This window comes from Symphodus melops (assembly GCF_947650265.1).
Source record: "Symphodus melops genome assembly, chromosome: 2".
In the NCBI taxonomy this organism is placed as follows: domain Eukaryota; kingdom Metazoa; phylum Chordata; class Actinopteri; order Labriformes; family Labridae; genus Symphodus; species Symphodus melops.
The window spans coordinates 11,053,574-11,072,583 of NC_136692.1; the positions used below are offsets into that span (position 1 = coordinate 11,053,574).

At 40.3% G+C, this 19,010-nt stretch overlaps 2 protein-coding genes across 10 annotated transcripts in view; one reads left to right on the top strand and one right to left on the bottom strand.

Annotated features, from left to right (window-relative positions):
- lrba (LPS-responsive vesicle trafficking, beach and anchor containing) overlaps positions 1-19,010 on the bottom strand; it is a 179,920-nt gene that overhangs the window by 66,255 nt on the left and 94,655 nt on the right. For 5 of the 9 annotated variants that reach the window (XM_079338037.1, XM_079338041.1, XM_079338040.1 and 2 more), the window contains exons 37-40: positions 11,482-11,606; positions 11,180-11,194; positions 7,055-7,198; positions 5,189-5,325 (exon numbers count right to left, since the gene is read on the bottom strand). In XM_079338037.1, the coding sequence (XP_079194163.1) occupies positions 5,189-5,325; positions 7,055-7,198; positions 11,180-11,194; positions 11,482-11,606 (421 nt within the window). The remainder of the gene's footprint in view (positions 1-5,188; positions 5,326-7,054; positions 7,199-11,179; positions 11,195-11,481; positions 11,607-19,010) is intronic. The other 4 variants (XM_079338044.1, XM_079338043.1, XM_079338042.1 and 1 more) reach the window with 1 other exon arrangement.
- On the top strand, positions 2,349-4,081 carry mab21l2 (mab-21-like 2). The gene has a single exon (XM_079338045.1). The coding sequence runs from the start codon at positions 2,615-2,617 to the stop codon at positions 3,692-3,694; it is 1,080 nt and encodes a 359-aa protein (XP_079194171.1). The 5' UTR covers positions 2,349-2,614; the 3' UTR covers positions 3,695-4,081.

Genomic DNA, 19,010 nt, shown 5'->3' on the forward strand with positions numbered 1-19,010 from the left:
ACTTTTCCATTTTGGAAGACAAGCCTCGCTGAGTCAAAGTATTTAACACTGCAGAGAATTCCAACAACAAATTGTGCAAGTGAAACACTATAAATAATATATGAGTGTAGCGAAAAGTTGCTAACTCTGTATGAAATAAAGCAAAAAAATAAAACCATGGAAATCTTCATTCATTTGAGTTAGATTAAACTTTTTTCCATGTTTTATAAAATGTGTTTCTTTGTAGAGGTTTTGCACACTGAACTAAATCATAAAGTTATCAAAAAGCCTAAAAAGCCTCATCAGCATTTGAGAAAAGTTCTACATGATGAAGTCCAGAAGATGTGGGAACTGGGAACTATGAAGGAGAGGCCATTCATCTTTGCTAGTTCTGAAATGTTTGTGTCTTATTTCAGATCATTTTGCATAGTTGGCAGCTTTTTATCAGTAAATGATTTCTGGAAATCTTCTTCTGCATTTTGTAAAATTATTTCTGTGACAAGTAACATGAAGTCCTGGCCTATTTTTAGACACTTTTATTCTCACAAAATTTACCCACAAATGACTTTGAATGAAATTTGAAATATAAAGTTTTGGTGACCGAGATATGCAACTAAAGGCGAAATGCAGAGAGAATTATCTTCCCATAAATTCTCTGAAGTCAATTTAAACTAATGAAACAGGAAATATTAAACTTTCATGATGACTTGTAACGTTGCTTTGATATTGAGAAGAAATCAATTTTGATCGAATGAGAAAATATTATAACTTAACATTAAATCAATTAGCTTAGGCTACATGAGCGTCGAAAGAGCAAACACGTGAGAAAAAATATCCCTTAACTCCATATCATTCTACCACAGACATCTTTAAACTCATTAAGGAAAACAGCAGACTCGTGATCTCACAGATAACACGCCGCCACAACGTTAAGCCTCCACTAAAAACTCACACGACTCATATTTTTTCTTACAAAAATGAAAACAAGTCTGTAGCCAACTATGTGAGCATAAAAAGTGATGAATCTTTTAGTCCTCGGTCACAAAGTCGAGATGACAAGGCTCCGATCAAAACCTTTAGAGACCCCGTGTTAAATTATTCAGTATGGACAACGTTCCAAGCGATAAACCCACGGGCACATTAAGCGAGTGTGTTTGTGCCTGTGTGTGTATGTATGTGTGTGTGTGTGTGTGTGTGTGTGTGTGTGTGTGTGTGTGTGCGTGTAGGTGTGTATGTGCGCGCGCGCCAGGGAAGCCGCGGAACAAGTCTCGGGTTAGTTATTTGACACTAAATAGTCTAGTTAACCGTTCTAATAAGCTTCAAGTTTATCTAACCTAATAAGAAAAATAGGCCCAATGTATGATCATTGTAGTTCATAGTCTACCTTCATCAAAGCTTGCTGCGCCCAAGGTGCAGGTGCAGGCTATTCTACAGAATTTCAAAATAACATAAACCCCACTTTATTTAGCCTCCCTGTATGCAACAGCAGTAGTTTACATGTTTATAGTTTATACAAAAAGTATTACATGAAAATGTGATTTAAAAACACAACCGCTTGATAGGCCACATTATCAGATTCCAAATGCCGAAAAACAATGGAATTAAAACTTCAAAGAAAATCAAATAAAGAAATAAAAAGACCAATTGGTTTATTTTTTGTTTTAATTAACAATTACGTGAAAAAAATAACCATGTCTCTGAGGTTTCTAATGTGGAAAAAAGGGAAACCACTAAAAACGTAAAACAGATGCAACAGATTTTTTAAAATATGGACATGCTGCGTAAACGGATAATAAAGGGAATACCTGCTGTTACATATGCTGCAAATAAGCCTTTTACGGAAGAAAAACACGAACAATCCATTGAATTAAAGTCGGAGATAAGGAGAAAGAGTCTTGTGTGGAGATGAAAAGCAGGACTAACAAAACGTCTTATATCCTCAGAGCGCACATGGGCCAAATAACGCGCAAATAGCAACACTTTTCCACAATAAATACTTCACTGCTGGCTCAGAGCGTAAACACTGGAATTTACTCGTATACACCTGAAGGTTTGTGTTTCCCTGTGTCGGTAAGAGAGCAGCGGACAGCTTCTCGCGCCCTGATGCTGCCGTGCTCGGACTGGAGCTGCACTCTGCTCTGATTGGCTGTGCGCACTGACAGCTCTGCACATGATTGCAGGAAGAGAAGCCCGACCCACTTTCGCTCTTGCTAAAGGAGCCATTCATAAAGTACACAAGTCCAGCTCACAGCTGAGTGTGGACGAAAAGTGAGCTGGGGGCACGAGAGAGGAGAGGAGAGAATAACTGCACGAGGAGATGAGTGGTCACAAGCAGGCGATGTTTTAGCCTTTTGCTTCTGATGCGGATGTTGACCTGCAACCTGAATATGAATCTACTATAGCCAAGCTGGAAGTGCTCATAAGTTGGACTGATATTTAACAGGCTATTGCGTTGCATCACTATCCGTTTCCTCTTCCTCACACTGACGTCCATCCGCTGCAAAAGCAAAGAAAAAAACTTTGATTACACACTTTTCCTGCACGGGGAAGCGTTTGCCTCTGGCTTTACCGGTAAGCATTGGATCCGTCAACTTACTGCGACTCCCCGGTGTACAGCCCGGACCTCTGCCCCAACATGATCGCTACGCAGGCGAAGCTGGTCTACCAGCTGAACAAGTATCACAACGAGAGATGCCAAGCGCGCAAAGCGGCCATTGCGAAGACCATAAGGGAGGTTTGTAAAGTGGTGTCGGATGTCCTGAAGGAGGTGGAGGTGCAGGAGCCGCGCTTCATCAGCTCCCTCAGTGAGATAGACGCTCGCTATGAGGGGATGGAGGTCATCTCTCCAAATGAGTTCGAGGTGGTGCTTTACCTCAACCAAATGGGGGTGTTCAACTTTGTGGATGATGGCTCCCTGCCCGGCTGCGCGGTGCTGAAGCTGAGTGATGGCCGGAAAAGGAGCATGTCACTGTGGGTCGAATTCATAACAGCCTCGGGGTACCTTTCAGCCAGAAAGATCCGCTCCAGATTCCAGACTCTGGTGGCGCAGGCCGTGGATAAATGCAGCTACCGCGACGTGGTAAAGATGGTGGCGGACACCAGTGAGGTCAGACTGCGGATCAGGGAGAGGTATGTGGTACAGATTACTCCCGCGTTTAAGTGCACGGGAATTTGGCCTAGGAGTGCAGCGCAGTGGCCCATGCCCCACATCCCCTGGCCCGGGCCAAACCGGGTAGCAGAGGTGAAAGCAGAGGGGTTTAACCTGCTCTCAAAAGAGTGTTACTCGCTGACGGGAAAGCAAAGCTCTGCAGAGAGCGACGCATGGGTGCTGCAGTTCAGCGAGGCCGAGAACAGGCTGCTGATGGCCGGCTGCAGGAAGAAGTGTCTGTCAGTGCTCAAGACTCTGAGAGACCGGCACCTGGAGCTGCCGGGCCAACCGCTCCACAACTACCACATGAAGACCCTGTTGTTGTACGAGTGTGAGAAACACCCGAGAGAGACCGACTGGGACGAGTCTTGCCTCGGAGACCGACTAAATGGCATCTTGCTGCAGCTCATATCCTGCCTGCAGTGCCGCAGATGTCCCCACTACTTCTTGCCAAACTTGGACTTGTTTCAGGGGAAGCCTCACTCGGCCCTGGAGGCTGCTGCTAAGCAAACATGGAGACTAGCGAGGGAAATCCTTACCAATGCGAAAAGTTTGGACAAACTATAAAGTGATCGTCGAGACAAGAGACATTTTGGGATAAATAAAACTTCAGAGAAGGACAAACAAAGACGAGCCTGCAACTTATTCTCCAAGCAATGTGAAGAAAAAAAAATCTGTAACAAAAGAATGCAGCGAACAAACAACAGAAAACCCCCTTTTTAAAAATGGAGCAATTGGGCCACTGCCACAGAGAGAGAAGGTACATTTTCACATAAATGTAACATTAACGTTTAGTTGTCTTCTTTAAATGTTTTCACAAAGTGAAGAACCTTTTATTTAAATATATGCACAAAATCGTTCAGTGGAAGAATAAAATGTAGCGTGCCAAGTTCAATTTTTTCATTATGTGACTTAAAAGGAAATGTTAATAAAATGTTGCAAACTAAATTACAACTTGGCCTCGTGTCTTGACATGTTTTGACAGCTGATATTGCAGGCTAATCTGTTGCATTTGACTGATGAAAATAATATTCAATGTATTCATTATTCTAGAAGAGAAGCAATTCTGCACAGAGAAAGAGAGAGAGAGAGTGAGAACATGCACTTTCCCTAAATTTAAAAAGGAATGTGCACACAGTGGACCTGAGGCCATAAGTTATTTTTACAGTGCGTCACAGGCTCTAAAGGATTTTCGAATGAATGTAAATCAGCAACTCGTGTTAATATATGGGCTTGGGAGCATCCCTGCTCTCTGTTTAAACAGCAGCACAAGCACAGGGCCGAACGCTTTCCTCGTTAATGCCATGGATTTCTAAAGCGGTGGAGTCGTTGGTCATACAATCTATAGATTTTTTTTTATAAAGTCAGTTACAAATAAATGTGGTTATTATGTAACTACTCGCTTAAATTTACAATTACACACAGGTCGATACAAATTATTCCAAGAATTGTTTACGGTGTGAAACTAACAACCACCTGTGGGATCGCAGTCTTCTCGGCATGACGCTACAAGGCTAAAACTATAGGGCACAGTACGAAAGCAAAATTTGCTCAAAATTTGTTTTGTCATATTTAAGTATTTATTAATTTGCCGTTTTGTCTTAACGACAAACCCTGCTTACCCTAAAAACAAATAGGCTTTGCTGCTGACCTGAAAATTACTATTTTGAAGGCCTGATCACTTTTTGTTTTACCCATTTAAGACTCTTTTTTTCCCATTAAAAAACAATATTGAAAAAAAAGAAGAAGAAAAAAAAAATCAGATTAACACAATCAACCGGGCAACCTGTCAAAAGTATATTTTTTTTTTAGGTGAGATACTAATACAATTATCCGTGCAAGAAATAAGGCAGTCTCAAATATACTTGGGGAAACAATGTATTATATGTTTTGTTAACTTCGTAACTAATTTTAAGCAACTCAGATATGAGCTACGTCATTGCTTTATTAAATAATAATCTATTCAAAGAGGCTTCTTTTATCACATTAACAGCTCTACAGAGAGTTCGACTACGGCTTCAGTACTATTAGACATTATCAATGGATCTCAGAGTCTCTTACCTTTGGATCGATGGCCTTGAAGCCCAGCTCTTCCTCATCCACCTCGAAGTAGAGCTCGGAGGCGGTGATGGACAGGGTGCCTTTCACCACAACAGCCGGAGCCACCAGCTGAGCGCTCGTGCTCAAGTTTACTGGGCCTACAGGAGGAGGAAGAGGAGGAGGGCAGACACATGTCGGTCAAAAAGCAAACGGGGGTGCCCTGCTCTTCAAGCGGGGAAATAACACTGGCCAACCGTAAAGGTAAACTTATAAAACTCAACAAGGGAGTTGACTTCAGACTCAAACAAAAACAGTTAGAAACCCTCCGTGGGCCTCGGTCGTTGCCGTGGATAATTGAAGGATAAATATGCTACGTGAGGCATAACGGCCTTACGATTTGCCTATTTTTAAAAGTTGAGGTCGATTATTGCAAATAATTTGTTTAGCCTACATAGCTGACAATTATCTTGCATATGACAAAAGGCTTCGGTCACAGAGTTTAGATTTCTATGGACGGTTAATAGTCTATAGCTCGATCTTTTTTGTTGATAAAACGTCATTTCTACTTTAACATGCAGTTCTTTAACAAAAAAAAAATAAAATCTAAATCGGCCAATGATATGCTAAATTAATTTTAACTTTTGAGTTCAGAATGACCAAAAATCGAGTGTCAGTCAGAATGCATTGATTGCGGGGATTGTTGGGTGAAGCCCTGTTTAATCTCTCATTAATCTTAATTTATGCCAGTGTGACAATGAGAGGGTGGCTCAGGGGAGCTGTGGGTGAAAGCTGTGCCCGGCTCTGCAAGTATGAGCCATTGTGTTTGCAGATGTGTTAGAGAGAAAGAGGGGAGAAGAGAGGGAGGGAGGGAGAGAGGGTGAGAGAGAGAGAGAGAGAGAGAGAGAGAGAGAGAGAGAGAGAGCGAGAGAGAGAGAGCGAGAGAGAGAGAGAGAGAGAGAGAGAGCGAGAGAGAGAGAAAGAGGAGTCTGCAAGAGCTCGGCCTGATTTCCCTCATGAGCTCCCTCACACACGTGCAAACGGATGGGATAAACAGATAGGCCAACATAGATATTCATCCAATGGTCTCTCGTGAACCCCGTCGGTACTGACATGGTTTCCGCAGGCTGAAATAACCTTTTTTTTTTTTAAATTGAAGACATTCAATTACATGTGGAGCAGACGGCAGCGTAAGGCGGCCTATAGTTCTCGGTGTAAACATATCTCTTTATTAGACAGGATTCAACGTTTAATCCCATTGTCATCCAGTCGCGTTCTTTTTATGCCCTTCTGAGCCCCATTAATGCAGTTTGTAGGCTGCTGAGCGCTGAAGCTAATCACAAAAATGCGAATCACACTGCAATCCGATTAGCAGACTATATTATATCTAATTAAAATTATTTATATAAAGGATGTTTCAATGGACACAAAGAACTGACTGACTGCATTTAGAGTTGGATTAAATCTTATATGCTGCATCAGTCTTTCAGTCAGGCTGGGGCTGCTTTTCTTGAATATATGGGATAAACTCGGCTACTGCTGCTTAAGGAAAATGTGATGAGAATTGCTTAGTGTGTTTGTGTGACAGCTCAGTCGCCGACAGAAAACTGCAACTAGTGTGTCTTCACAAGCTATGTTCAAGGGCTGTGTGCAATAAAGAAAACATTATGCAAAGGTATACTGTAATCGTGAAAAAAGCTTGTGAAAATCAGAGCAATGTTAAGGGGTATATGGACAGACAGATAATATTAAATTGCATGTGCAGGATATTAAGCATTAACTGTTAAATAACTAAAACGTTGTATTTTGTCTGCACTTTAGGAAAAAAACAAAGCAGTAGTAGAACTGGGAGGGGTAAGAATGACTGATAGGTTTTGGTTGTTTCTTTACCTGTTAAATTCTCCAAGTCCTTCTCGTCTAAAGATGACAGTGTGTCATCGTCTCCATCCAGTGACGTCTCACTCTCGGAGTTCTGATTCCCCAGAGCCTGACTCCTGATGGACTGCTTCCCTTTGAGAATATCCTCCTCAGATGCTGGAGGGAGGGGAAGGATTTTTTAAAATTATATTTCATCTTTAATACATTTAAGGTCCCATACAGTGCTTTGCACGGTGTTACATACATTCCAGGCTGCAGTGTGGTTACACACACACACACACACACACACACACAAAACAGTTAAGCTTTATTTAAATTGAACTGAAATCAAACAGACATTTTCCCTCTACAAACAATAACCACAGAAATAATTATTAACTATTGTAAATAGTAAAGGGACAATGTACGTTTTTATTCAAAGAAATTGGTTATTTCTGACAAAGTGCTGGCTTAAAGAAAGTAATTGTGCTCTCTGTGAGCTTCCCCCTCCAATGTGTTGTAAGCCTACAGCCACAATGGATTTATTGGTAAATGAATTCAAGCTTTACGATCAGAATCTGAATTTTTAAAATCTACTGTTTCAGAGCTGCTTTCATTCACCACTGTGGTTTAAATGTGTTTCAACAGTTAGCAGCAATGCTGACTTTGTGATGCATTTTGAGACTTGCAGAGCCCGGTGACCGACCCCTTCTCTGACTGCATGATACCCTTTAAACATACATGAAAACAAACATTTTGAATGAAGATGATTCAAACTATTATTAAAGAAAAGTCACACTCTGCCTGTTTTGATTTCAACTGAACATGACATGAGGTTCAAAACAGATTATTTAAGAAAAATGGTAATCTGTAAACATTTACAGAGCCAAGCCTTCCCCCTCAGTGTATGTTAAGGATCCACAGACAAGTCCAGAGTATAGACCACTGGCTTTTAAGTCCTACCCCCTTTGTAAACATAGCTGGCTCTGTAGCATTAGCCTCTGTGTTTTCTAATGCAGCATTTTTGTGAAAGTAACCCAGTTCTCATCATGTGAGATGTCGAACATATACCTAGCAGCCTTTTTTTTTTTTTAGCATCACCTGAGGGGAGATCATTTGCACTTCCTTAAAAAAAGCATGGCTTCTTCATGTGGCTTTATACTTTGAAACTGCTACAAGAGCCGGGATAAAAAATCTCTTGTCATGGAAAATATGCAGCTCACTGATATTTAGAATGGTCTTCCTGTAATTAAGCCTCCCTGGAGGATTCTTTAGTTAGCAGCACTGAAATTACTACCAGCTCCTCTAATACGTACCACATGCCATTGTATTCACACCAGGCAAGTGGACAGCAGACCTATCAGGAGCTTTAAAAACAGCCGTGTATTTGAACTTCTTTTGCTTTTTAACATTAACATGCTCAACATATAAAGTACTACTAACGTGCATTATCTGGACCGAGACAAACACAGTCTGATGCAACTGAACCCGCGTGACTGGGCTGAACCAAAACGATGCTCCCCGAGTTATTAATAGCTCCACTGTATTATATACACTGAAGTTAGTTCAGCAAATAAATGAATGGTCAAAATATTGTTCAACTCTGTCTATCAGAATAAAAAGAAAAGCTATTTTGACTGAGTTATGTCAGTTAATATCAGGCACACATTGAAGGCACGAGCACATAAGTGACAGGCTGCATGCTAACTCCTCACTCCTTCTGTTACTGAATTAGATACCGTTTGTTTTTCTGTCCTGGTAATTTGACAAGTCTGAGCATTTGAGTGTGTGTGTGTGTGTGTGTGTGTGTGTGTGTGTGTTGTATTGTATTGCATTGGTTATTTTGCAGATGCAAATTCCTACAAAGTTTAATTCGCAAAACAATTAAGGTGCAAGTGTTGAGAATGTAAAGTAACTAAAATTAACACAAAGTGAATGGCATCTTTAAAACAATTACAATAAAAAACAGGTAAAAACAATTTAGATTTAGACATTTTGAATTTAAAAAAAAAAAAAGAAAAGAAAAAAAAAGAATGAGTGCCACATTTTAAAAAACACATTTCAGGTCCACTCCAAACTCGACACACATCACACAGGCAGCGGAAAACCTGCATAAATCCCAACAGGTTTTTACTTTTTCCAGGACCCCATTTCCCTGTCTGAGAGGTTCAACTACCTGCTTATGCAACAAGAGGCATGCACGGTCACAGCAATTAAATTGTCAAAATTAACAAATTTGTTTTTAACGGGAGCGTAGCCAGCAGTGTGGTCATGAGGCGAGTATTGATTACCAGAACAGAGACATTAGTCTTCAGGTATTTACTCTGCCACCTCAGCTACACGGAGCCTCCACCGGGCCAAATCAATCCCCAGAAAAGATGGTTCTTTCCAGCCATAAATACAAAAAAGCCTACTCAAGCCTACTGGCAGCCACACGCTCTCCTGTGGAAATCATCTTGGCGCAGCATGAATGATAACAGTTGTCCCTGTCCTTAATGCAGAGGTGCACTTTTCTTCTGTACATTTAAAGGGAAAAGGAAAACATTTTCCTCTTTTTGAAACTTCCACTTTGTAGAAAAAGATCACTCAGTAAAAAAAATGCGAAGTATTTTTCCCTGCCTCTAATTCTTGGATCAAGCGTGAAACTGAGAAAGTGCAGCTACAAGTAGCTAGCAAATTATCCTAAATTTAAGCTTGATCTCCTCCTAAATATTTTCTTAGGGATTGAGGCTGCATTCTCTTCTCTCTGCATCTGATGAATATAATTACAGCCAGATATGACCTTTGTGCTCCGTTCGAAAAAACTCAGCCCTGCATTCTCGTCTGGAGCTGCACTTCCGTAACAAATGTCGGGTCGACTAAAACAAGACGAAAGGTTACATCAGAAAATGGATGCCGTCAGGCTTCAACGTCAAAGAGTTATTTTAATGATATATTCCCATACTTCAGCCAGGCGGTAAACTCTCTGGAGGTAGCATAGCCCTGTCACAACAAGCTGCTGGCTATTTTTTTTTTTTTTTTTTTTTTTTTTTTTAACACAGACTTGACTTTGAAAGCAAATGATATTTTTTCTCTTTTACTTCCTGGTGATATATAAATGAAGAAAATGCTGCTTAAATACAAATGAATAAAAAAAGACACCAAATACCAAAACAATAAACTCATGAGAATCTTCAGCTAACAGAGGGAAGTGACAGAACATAAGTGATGTGTCTGCTCTCTGTCACAAGCAAGCTGAAGGGAAAACAAGGAGACAACGTAAAATACAGAGGCTTTCTTTAGAAGAGACAGCGAGCAGCTGGACCCGGGCCTCGGTCTCCAGCTGCCGCCACGCTGCAGCCATTCCTGCAGACCTGCAGTCTGACAAGAACACGGGATCCCCATCACTTGCTTCTTTTTAGATCACATTCTCAGCGACTCCTCTCGCACCTGCTGTGTGTCTTTAGGGATTGTCAACTGTACAGAAACAGTTTCATGTTTAACACTGAGGTCATGGAAATGGCTTTTTATTGGATACGATAATTGATCAAGTTAGCAACTGTTAGTGGGTTGCTGTGTCATTTCAGGAAGTAGAGAATACTGCCTCTGTAGGAGAGAAAAGTGACTCCTGGTGTTGAAGTGTGATGTATATAGTGCTGTTTTAAGGGACTGCAGGGAATGTTAAGTTCTTTACAGACTAGGGTTTATTGAAAATTGGCACCTGTCTTTGTAGAGTCGAGCTCAGAAACAATGAAAACTTTCTCTGACCTTTACCAAAACTACGGGCAAAATCTCTCAGGGTTGTTAGATTTCAAGTGAACTCAGTACTAAAGGTAACAGCATAGTATTAACAAAGTTCCTTTTATCGCTTGATGCCATTTTCACATATAAAAACAGACTTTGAGTACAATGTGGACCCTTTGTTTAACAGAACAACTAGCAGAATGCAATTAGCTTTAAAATACCTTAGAAATAACCAATGTTAAGAAGTATTCACGTACAACTTGTAAAAATGGTTAAGAAAACTATAAACACCTCAGAATGTTCTGAATCAGTACTCTAACTAGCACACAGTTCAAGTACAGTATGTTTACGCTGGTCTTGCTAATCATCCTAGGAATAAATCCAGACTGAGCCCTAACAGAGAAGGGAATAAAGGGATGCACGAATATAACTTACCACTGATATCTGCCACTGTAATGCAGCAAAAAAAAAAAAAAAAAAACAGAAAAGAATGAACATTTCTTATTTCATCCAATTCATAGCCACTTAGCTAAAAATCAAGCATGCTAACACTCAGGGTGATTATTACTCCAGCTTTGCATAATGGGTGCCGGGGTGTGAAATTCCCTTTGTGAAACTTATATGAGGGTGCTATTTTATTGTTACTTGTGGTACAATAAATCTTTTACTGCAACGGGAAGACTAATTTTATTACTTTGTACCTGGTGCTAAGAGAAGGTAGTGCTAACAATACTGACCATGTTCGGCCGCGGCTTTAAGTGTGGCCTCCGAGTGAGTGGATCCGGAGGGGTTCCTGATGAAGCGACGTCGCCGCCTTAAATCGTCCTCCCAGTAGTCCAGGCGCCAGAACTCCCTCGGCCGGCTGCAGCGAGACAGAGGTAGCACATGTGTTAGCAATTACCAGCCAGCATGGTATAGCAGCCCGGCATTAGCACTCAGCCCGAGCATACATACATAAAGCAAGCATTGTGTTTGGTGTGTTTTCCAACCTTTGGCATTACTCTTTAAATACATTCATTGAGACACAAACTTAGGTCACAAATCAGTGTACATATATCCTCAAATGTGACAGTATCTCCATCTTAGAGGGTAAGGTGTTGCCCTGTGTTGCTGCCTTTTCCCCGCTCATTCTTTGAGAATGTGAACTGAACACCAGGTCCATCAATGGTGGAACGAGTGAACGACAGCTTGATCATTTTCCACACACTACTGTGGCACGCGCTTCCATTCAAGGCTCATTTCAAGCCCAGCAGGACACCTCTTGTCAGTAGGCATGGCCAGCAGGATAAGGAGAAGGGACCATTACAAACACAGAGGAGGGGACTGGATAGCATTACTAATATTAATCAATGTCCACAGCACCCATTTTTCTTTGCACCCTGCATCTCCTTTAAAAAGGCATGGTCAATAAATCATGTTGCTCTTAAAGAAAAGGAGTGTCAACTTTTAATGAGCTGTCACTGTCACATGGCATAGTGAATGTACTCTGTGTCCCTTCCTATAACAAAATATTGCTTCTATTTTTGAAAGATTTTGATTGAAAAAATATCTTAAATATCTATTACAGATGGTTTGGATGCTCAACTAAATGTATGAAAATATTGTTTTCGAAAGGAAAAAAGCAATTCTACCTTTGCATGGATCAAGGGTTCCCACATTTTTTTGTGTGTCAGTGCTCATTCATCATCTCAACAATTCACTGTTTTTCACTTTTAATAAGCTGAAAACTCAGGTAGGGCAGAAAAAACATCAGAAAAGCGAGTATTCATTGAGTCATGTCGTCATTTAACTTGGACTAAATCTTCTTATGAGGAATAAGTAAAAACTTATCCTGGAGATAGTCTTGTTGGACTTTGTTCAAAATGACATGTTCCTACAACCCACACAAACCATTTATCACACTTCTAGACATACTGTAAGAGGCTTTAGTTCAGTCTTGTTGCTTTAAAATTGAAAAAAAAAAAAAAAGCATCTCAAAAACAATAGAAAAAAAAATGCTTTGACCAGGCTAGTCTTTAGTAGCTGCAGTGCATCCTGGGAAGTGTTAGGAAGACAGTTTATGGTTTCAGTGGCACAGGGTATGACAGGAGAACCTCAGCGTTCTTTATGGGATCTATTCTTGAACGAAGCTTAGGCCGGGAGCTCCTCACAAATCTTCACTCCAACATCACGGATCACACAGGGGCCTCAGAGGGAAAGGAGCGTCATGCAAGAAAATGAATAGATTCTTTTAGAACTATGAATGTCCGGGCTAATGAAAACTAGTTAAATGTTTGAATTATCTCGAGTTGTTGGTAATGGACCGATACCTTGACAATAAATGTAAAGCAGCCTGCAGATTGCAAATTTAGGATTTTAGGAATTTTGTGGAATGGACTAAATAGTTTATAGAGAAATGAAAAAATGTGTCTTCAGAGAAAGTGTGTGTGTTTCGAAGCTAAATTTAAGTTCGAAGTCACAAGGGACGCAGGTCTGTGCAGGGCTAGATTTCTCGCCTGTGACAAAGACCCTGCTCCATGTTTGCATGTGATAGTCTCTGAACGCAAATGGCCACTTCATCATCCTGCCTGCAACGGTATTCATCTATGAAAATAATTATCAAGGTTGTGCATGGTGCAGAGCCCTGGATCAGGACGCACTCGTCCTTCATCGTTGAGAAGAGGGGGGTCTGTCCCATACACACAATACACATTAATCCATCAGGAGAGGAGCTATGCCCAGAGTAATTAGTCACTGCATGGGGGGACCACCTCTGCCAGTCATATTCACCCAGCGCTCCATGAAAAGGCAACAATGGGAGTCCTAATGACGGGATGCGAGAAGAGGTGGTCGCCTGATGAAAGATACCTCGTCATCAATCCCAAATGAGAGCGTAACCAGAGTGGGGATGTGCAGCGCTATGCAACCCCCATACGGCACACTGAGTGTGTTTTCACAGAGATGATAAATTATTCAGAGCTCATCCATCCTCCTTGGGCATCCACGGCAGAATTTACGGAGGCACCATTCTTCAAAATAACAACAATTAAAATAACAAAGGGGCGAGCGTTGTGCTGTGGATCACGCCAAACCACTTGTGTAATTAGTAATTAGTTTGGTCATAAAAGACGTCTGGAAGGCCGCTCGTTAAGCCTGAAGTGGCAGCCGTCTGATTGTGGAGGTACTACATAAAAAAAAAGAAGCTGTGAACATTAAATTAAACTCATATCCTACTTGCATGTAGATTTTGTGTTTGTGTGTGTGTGTGTTAAGGAAAAGTTGTCGAGCCTCTCTAATGTAGACCACATTTGCTACTGATAAAAGAGAGTCCGGAAGACTTTTATATGAGGCACTAAATAGTAATTATCTTTTTTTTTTTCCCCCTTCCCCTTCTTTAAACATCATTTGGACGCTCTTCTGGACTCTGGAGTTGTAAATTTGAGGACATTTACCAACACAAAGGACAGATGGAGGAGCTTGAGTTTCTGCTTTTATGTGGCCCTGACGCTCCTTCTCCCCCGATCAGTTAACAAAACTGTTATTCACTTTAATAAACCCCACACAAACTATCTGCTGTGTACAAGGAGTACTGGTTGGCTGTTTAAGATTACAATCCAGCTATATTCATTTAAATTCAAGATTTGATTTTAAAGATCAATAAAAACAATTATTTGGGAGAAATTGGCAAAGTTCATCCTTTGTATTTATTTTTCTATTTTATTTTTTCTTATTTTTTTTAACAATTCCCCGACACGTAAGTGCTGTTCACTCAAATTAAGTAATACACAATTGTTTAATCAAAGCATGACAAAACAGAGAGACTAAAATAAAATCCTATTGTCTGTATATAACTTAAGTTTTTAAAGAAATTGTCAATATGTGGTCTGGCCAAAATGATAGTCACCATTTCAGAATATAAAAAAAAAAAGATCTATTTCATTTATTATTACATACATTACAAACTATTAGTGTCCTGCTTCACTTGTAAGGGTATTGAGGTTTAATTTTCCTAAATCTAATACAAACTAGCATTCAGAAAAAAACAACAACAACAACAACCACTGTTTACTTTTACCTCATCTCCTGAAATAATATTTTATTAGGGTTTGGGGATGGTTTTCAGTGTCTTTATTAGGCAGGACAACCAAAGAGAGACGGAATATTCTGGGAGGAGAGAAAGACAGGGATGAGATGCAGCAGAGGGTTTTGAACCCACAGCTGCTGCAACGAGGACTGTAGCCTTTGTACATGGGGTGCATGACATAACCGCTAGGCCAGCTACGCCTCAAGAGCTAGGAGATTTCTTTATCAATGAGGGTTGTGTTTGCATTGGTGCAAGTGTTTAATGAAGTCAAACAGGGTTATCTCGGGAAAGATTTACCGCAATAGTTTCACCATTTGAAGTCATAAGAAGCTTCTTTTGTCTAGAATCCGACTTAAACAACGGATAGCTTTACCAAAACTTTAGCATTATTATTATTTTTATCCTTTACAAAGGTTATCACAGAGGGCAGACTGTACAGTGGATACATATTTATATGTAAAGAACCTGTTGCAGTTATTGTGTAGGTTTATCTTCGAAGCATCGGATTTTATGCAAACAACAACATGAACTTTATCATAGCAGTCACGATATGCAGAGTGAATGTGCTTTCATATATCACTACAAGCGGCTCCACTGTCATCTATAACCTTTGGGCTAAATTAATTTGGGTACAGTCAATGAGACCTGCATATGCAGAGGACATTTCTCTCCTTGCTTTATTTTATATTGATGTCAGCGTCTATTGACAGCCCTAAAATTGCTCAAACATTGCTGCTATCCCCTGGATCATTTTGCTTTGATTTGCATAAACCATGTGTTTAGAAGAAACGGGGGAGCACGAGGAGATTGAGGATTTGTCATGTTGAGGACTGGTTGCTGGAGCGCTGGCTCTTTGTCAAACGGTGGCACTGTCGCTTCCACCGCGTCTCCACACTCAAATTAAAACGAGACACGACCAAACACCTTTCCACTGAAATTGTTTGGCATGATTAAGTCTCGCCGGAGTGATTTTCTACATGTGCATTAATGCTTATCCTTCCAGGTGAAATGAGGTTCAGGAGAGGCCATCTGCATGTGTGTATGTTAATTCACCTCTGCTAATGTTGTTTACGAGATTCTGCAGAGGTAATGTTGGGGTCAACGACCCTGCAACAATCCCATCTGATCACTTTAAATAAATGACGGACCATGTCAAATCTTGCCTTTCCTTATTATTAATCTTTGCATCAAGTCATTTAATTTGTCCATCTAATTTGAATGTAAACACAATGCAATGAGGCATCCAGTGTGATTTAAGATCATTGATGATGAATTTGAAGAATTAAAACTGATTAGATTGAAAAAAAAAAAAAAAAACTTAAATGATGCTTTAAACACAAGGAGAGGAACTCACTCAAACTCAAACAAAGTCCCAGAAATGTGCATCCTCTGCTTTCCTCACACTTCCGTTAGCTCGCTGACACACTAGAGTGCACACGCACTCATTACCGAGACAACACAAGCACCTACCACTCCTCCCAATTAACTCCAATTTATCCAAGAGCTTTCAAAGAGGGATCTGAAAAAGGAGAGGGAGTGATATTGTGTCTCTGCAACATCGCCGGCTCGTGAGGATCAAAGTACTCCCATGGGTGGGAGTCAGAAGGCTTCAGACTCCCCACAATGCAGTGCAGCTAAATGAAATAATGCAAATTACGGTCCTAATTACCAGCAGCTTAGTGTGCAGCTTCCAATTAGCAGCGATTACACTCGGCGTAAATTCAGCAACAAAAAGCCAAACAATTACACAGTAATTATATCAGATTTCAAGGGGGAGGTAAAAGGAGAAGTTTGGTGTTCAGAGAGGATGTAAATATTGACCAGAGAACAGACTTAACAAGCTGTGAGAAAGCTTTTTTTAAACTTCAAAATATGAAATGTTTCTACTTGATTTTATTGTTTAATGTTAAAACTGTAACATAACACCTCATTTTAACGATCTTAACATCAGCTACTCATAAATAGCACAGACAGACTCCCCCTTACAGGGATGAAGTGGTACCATCTGTATTTTTGATGAAGAGTCACATTTTTCCTGTGATTTTGACAACATGCATTTAAGGCCATTTATCACCACTGCTGCGAGGTAATGAGGGCATCCACTGGACCGGAGTTGCATAATTCTGCCATTACCGGCCCATTGTAATAATCTCCTGACCTCTAGCTTTCACAGATGATCTTGAGTGGTGTGACAAATCTGAACGCATAAACACAGCGTTTTCAACACAGTCCAAAAAGAAAAACAGAGTGAGGACGCTCAAGATCAGCAATCTTTGCCTTCATTTAGAAAGGACAGGCAGGGTAGGAAATAAACTATGGCAACCGTACCAGGGGGCGCCACCTAACCGCTAGACCGTCAGCGCTCCATGATAAAGTTCGAATCTCTGACAATAACATTCAAAATATCTCTGTCTTGTTTTTCTCTGGGTAATGTAAGTAATACTTTTTAGTGTTGAGGGGTTTCAAATTAGCTTTGCAGTTTTTTGCTATTAACAATTTTTCCCGCGTCTCGAACTTGGCGGTGTGGAACCGTTTAACGTGCACCCGTATTTGCACACCGGTTTTGTAATGTCCATTATCTGCTTAGTTTATGTTGATCTTCAAAACCTCAAAAAAAACGCTTCTGCCACGGCTAAACGCCTTTTTTTCCCCAGCAAAATACTAACAAGAGTGGCCACAGCAGATAGCGTCCTCTGCTGGTTCAAAAAGAGCATTGTAATATTTATTTTTGTTAAATTGATTTTAATAGCCCATATTAGTATACTTTTATTTTAATGTGATGCAAGTTATTGTTACGCCCATGGTTTTTTTTTACCTTACATCTTCAAGGAAAACAATTTAAAGCCCTAAGAGACAGACTGATTTATTGCAATATTAACATTTTTTTATTGATTTTTAACGTGTCAAAAAACAACACTTGCTTGTTAGCCTTTTACAGTTTTGCCAGGACCTAAACTTTAGAATAATGTTCCCCTCTCCCCTGAACTCTATTATATGCTATGTTGTGCTTCCTACAACAGTTGAAACGAGACAACAAGGTTCGGCAATCTCATCTAGCAAGATTGTCTGCTATTCATGAGCACCTCCTCCCCTCTCTCCATCATACGGCTGGGCCCATTATACAGCACTTACATGGGTGTGGGTGTGTGTGTATGTGCATGTTTGTGTGTGTCTGCGTATGTCTCTGTGTCAAGTGCAGCAATTCCATTGCCAGGTGATTGAGACGATCATATAAACAGAAGTCTGACTAACTATAATGGCCATGTAGTTATCTCTTCATGTGAGGAACCTCAATGAAAAAAAAAAAAAAAAAACCCTGATAAGCAAATGGGTTTCTTCAGTGATTCATTTGGTTCATTTTTATTGAAAGTTAAATGTATGATATTATTGCTATACACCTCTCATAAATATATTATTCTTTGACTCTACTCTAAGTAAATAGTAATAATTTGAATAGGAAAAAAAAATCATATGGAATAAGCCAATGTATTAAAAAACTAAGCTTATATTAAAAAACTGAGCTTTTATTTCTGAGTTGCCATTTTTAAAAATGCTTGTGCAAAAATCTGCTCAAATTTAATATAATACTACATCTTTCCCTCCATCTATTATCAGTATCTGTGATTTTTTTTTACCTCACAAAGCTTACATCACATTCCTCCGGTCATATCTCCTCTGTCTGATGCTGAACTTGAACTCAGACACAGCAGAGATGGGATGTGCAAAAAGGAATTCAAGCTGAAGATCTACGAGTGAAGGCTGCTCCTTGGTCTTCCTCTCTCTATAGCAGGGACAATGGTGTTTTATGTGTCCCTTTTCCTGCTATGGTTGCACAAGAAAAGTGCTGGATTCGAAAGATAAAGGCGATTTTTTTTTTTTTTGGGGGGGGGGGGAATGGTGAAAGTAGACAAAATAAATGACCTGCTGGTGCAATGGTGTAATTACAGTGGCTAGAAGCATACCAATCTATCACGAGAAAAAGGAGGGGGCGGCTGACACGCTGCAAAGGGGTTAGTCAAAGGAGATAGCCTTTGACTAACTACTGGCCCCGGACAATCGATACTGAGCAGATATTGCCTTCACAGAAAGAGGAGGAAAAAAGGCCCTAAAAACTTCCCAAATGGTTTTTCATTCAGATATTGATCAGCATCCTTTCTATCATGACCTTGCACCACCAAGGCCATATACTTTCTTAAGGGTATA

Coding starts and splice junctions, on each gene's coding strand:
- mab21l2 (XM_079338045.1), top strand. CDS start 2,615: ATGATCGCTACGCAGGCGAAGCTGGTCTACCAGCTGAACAAGTATCAC.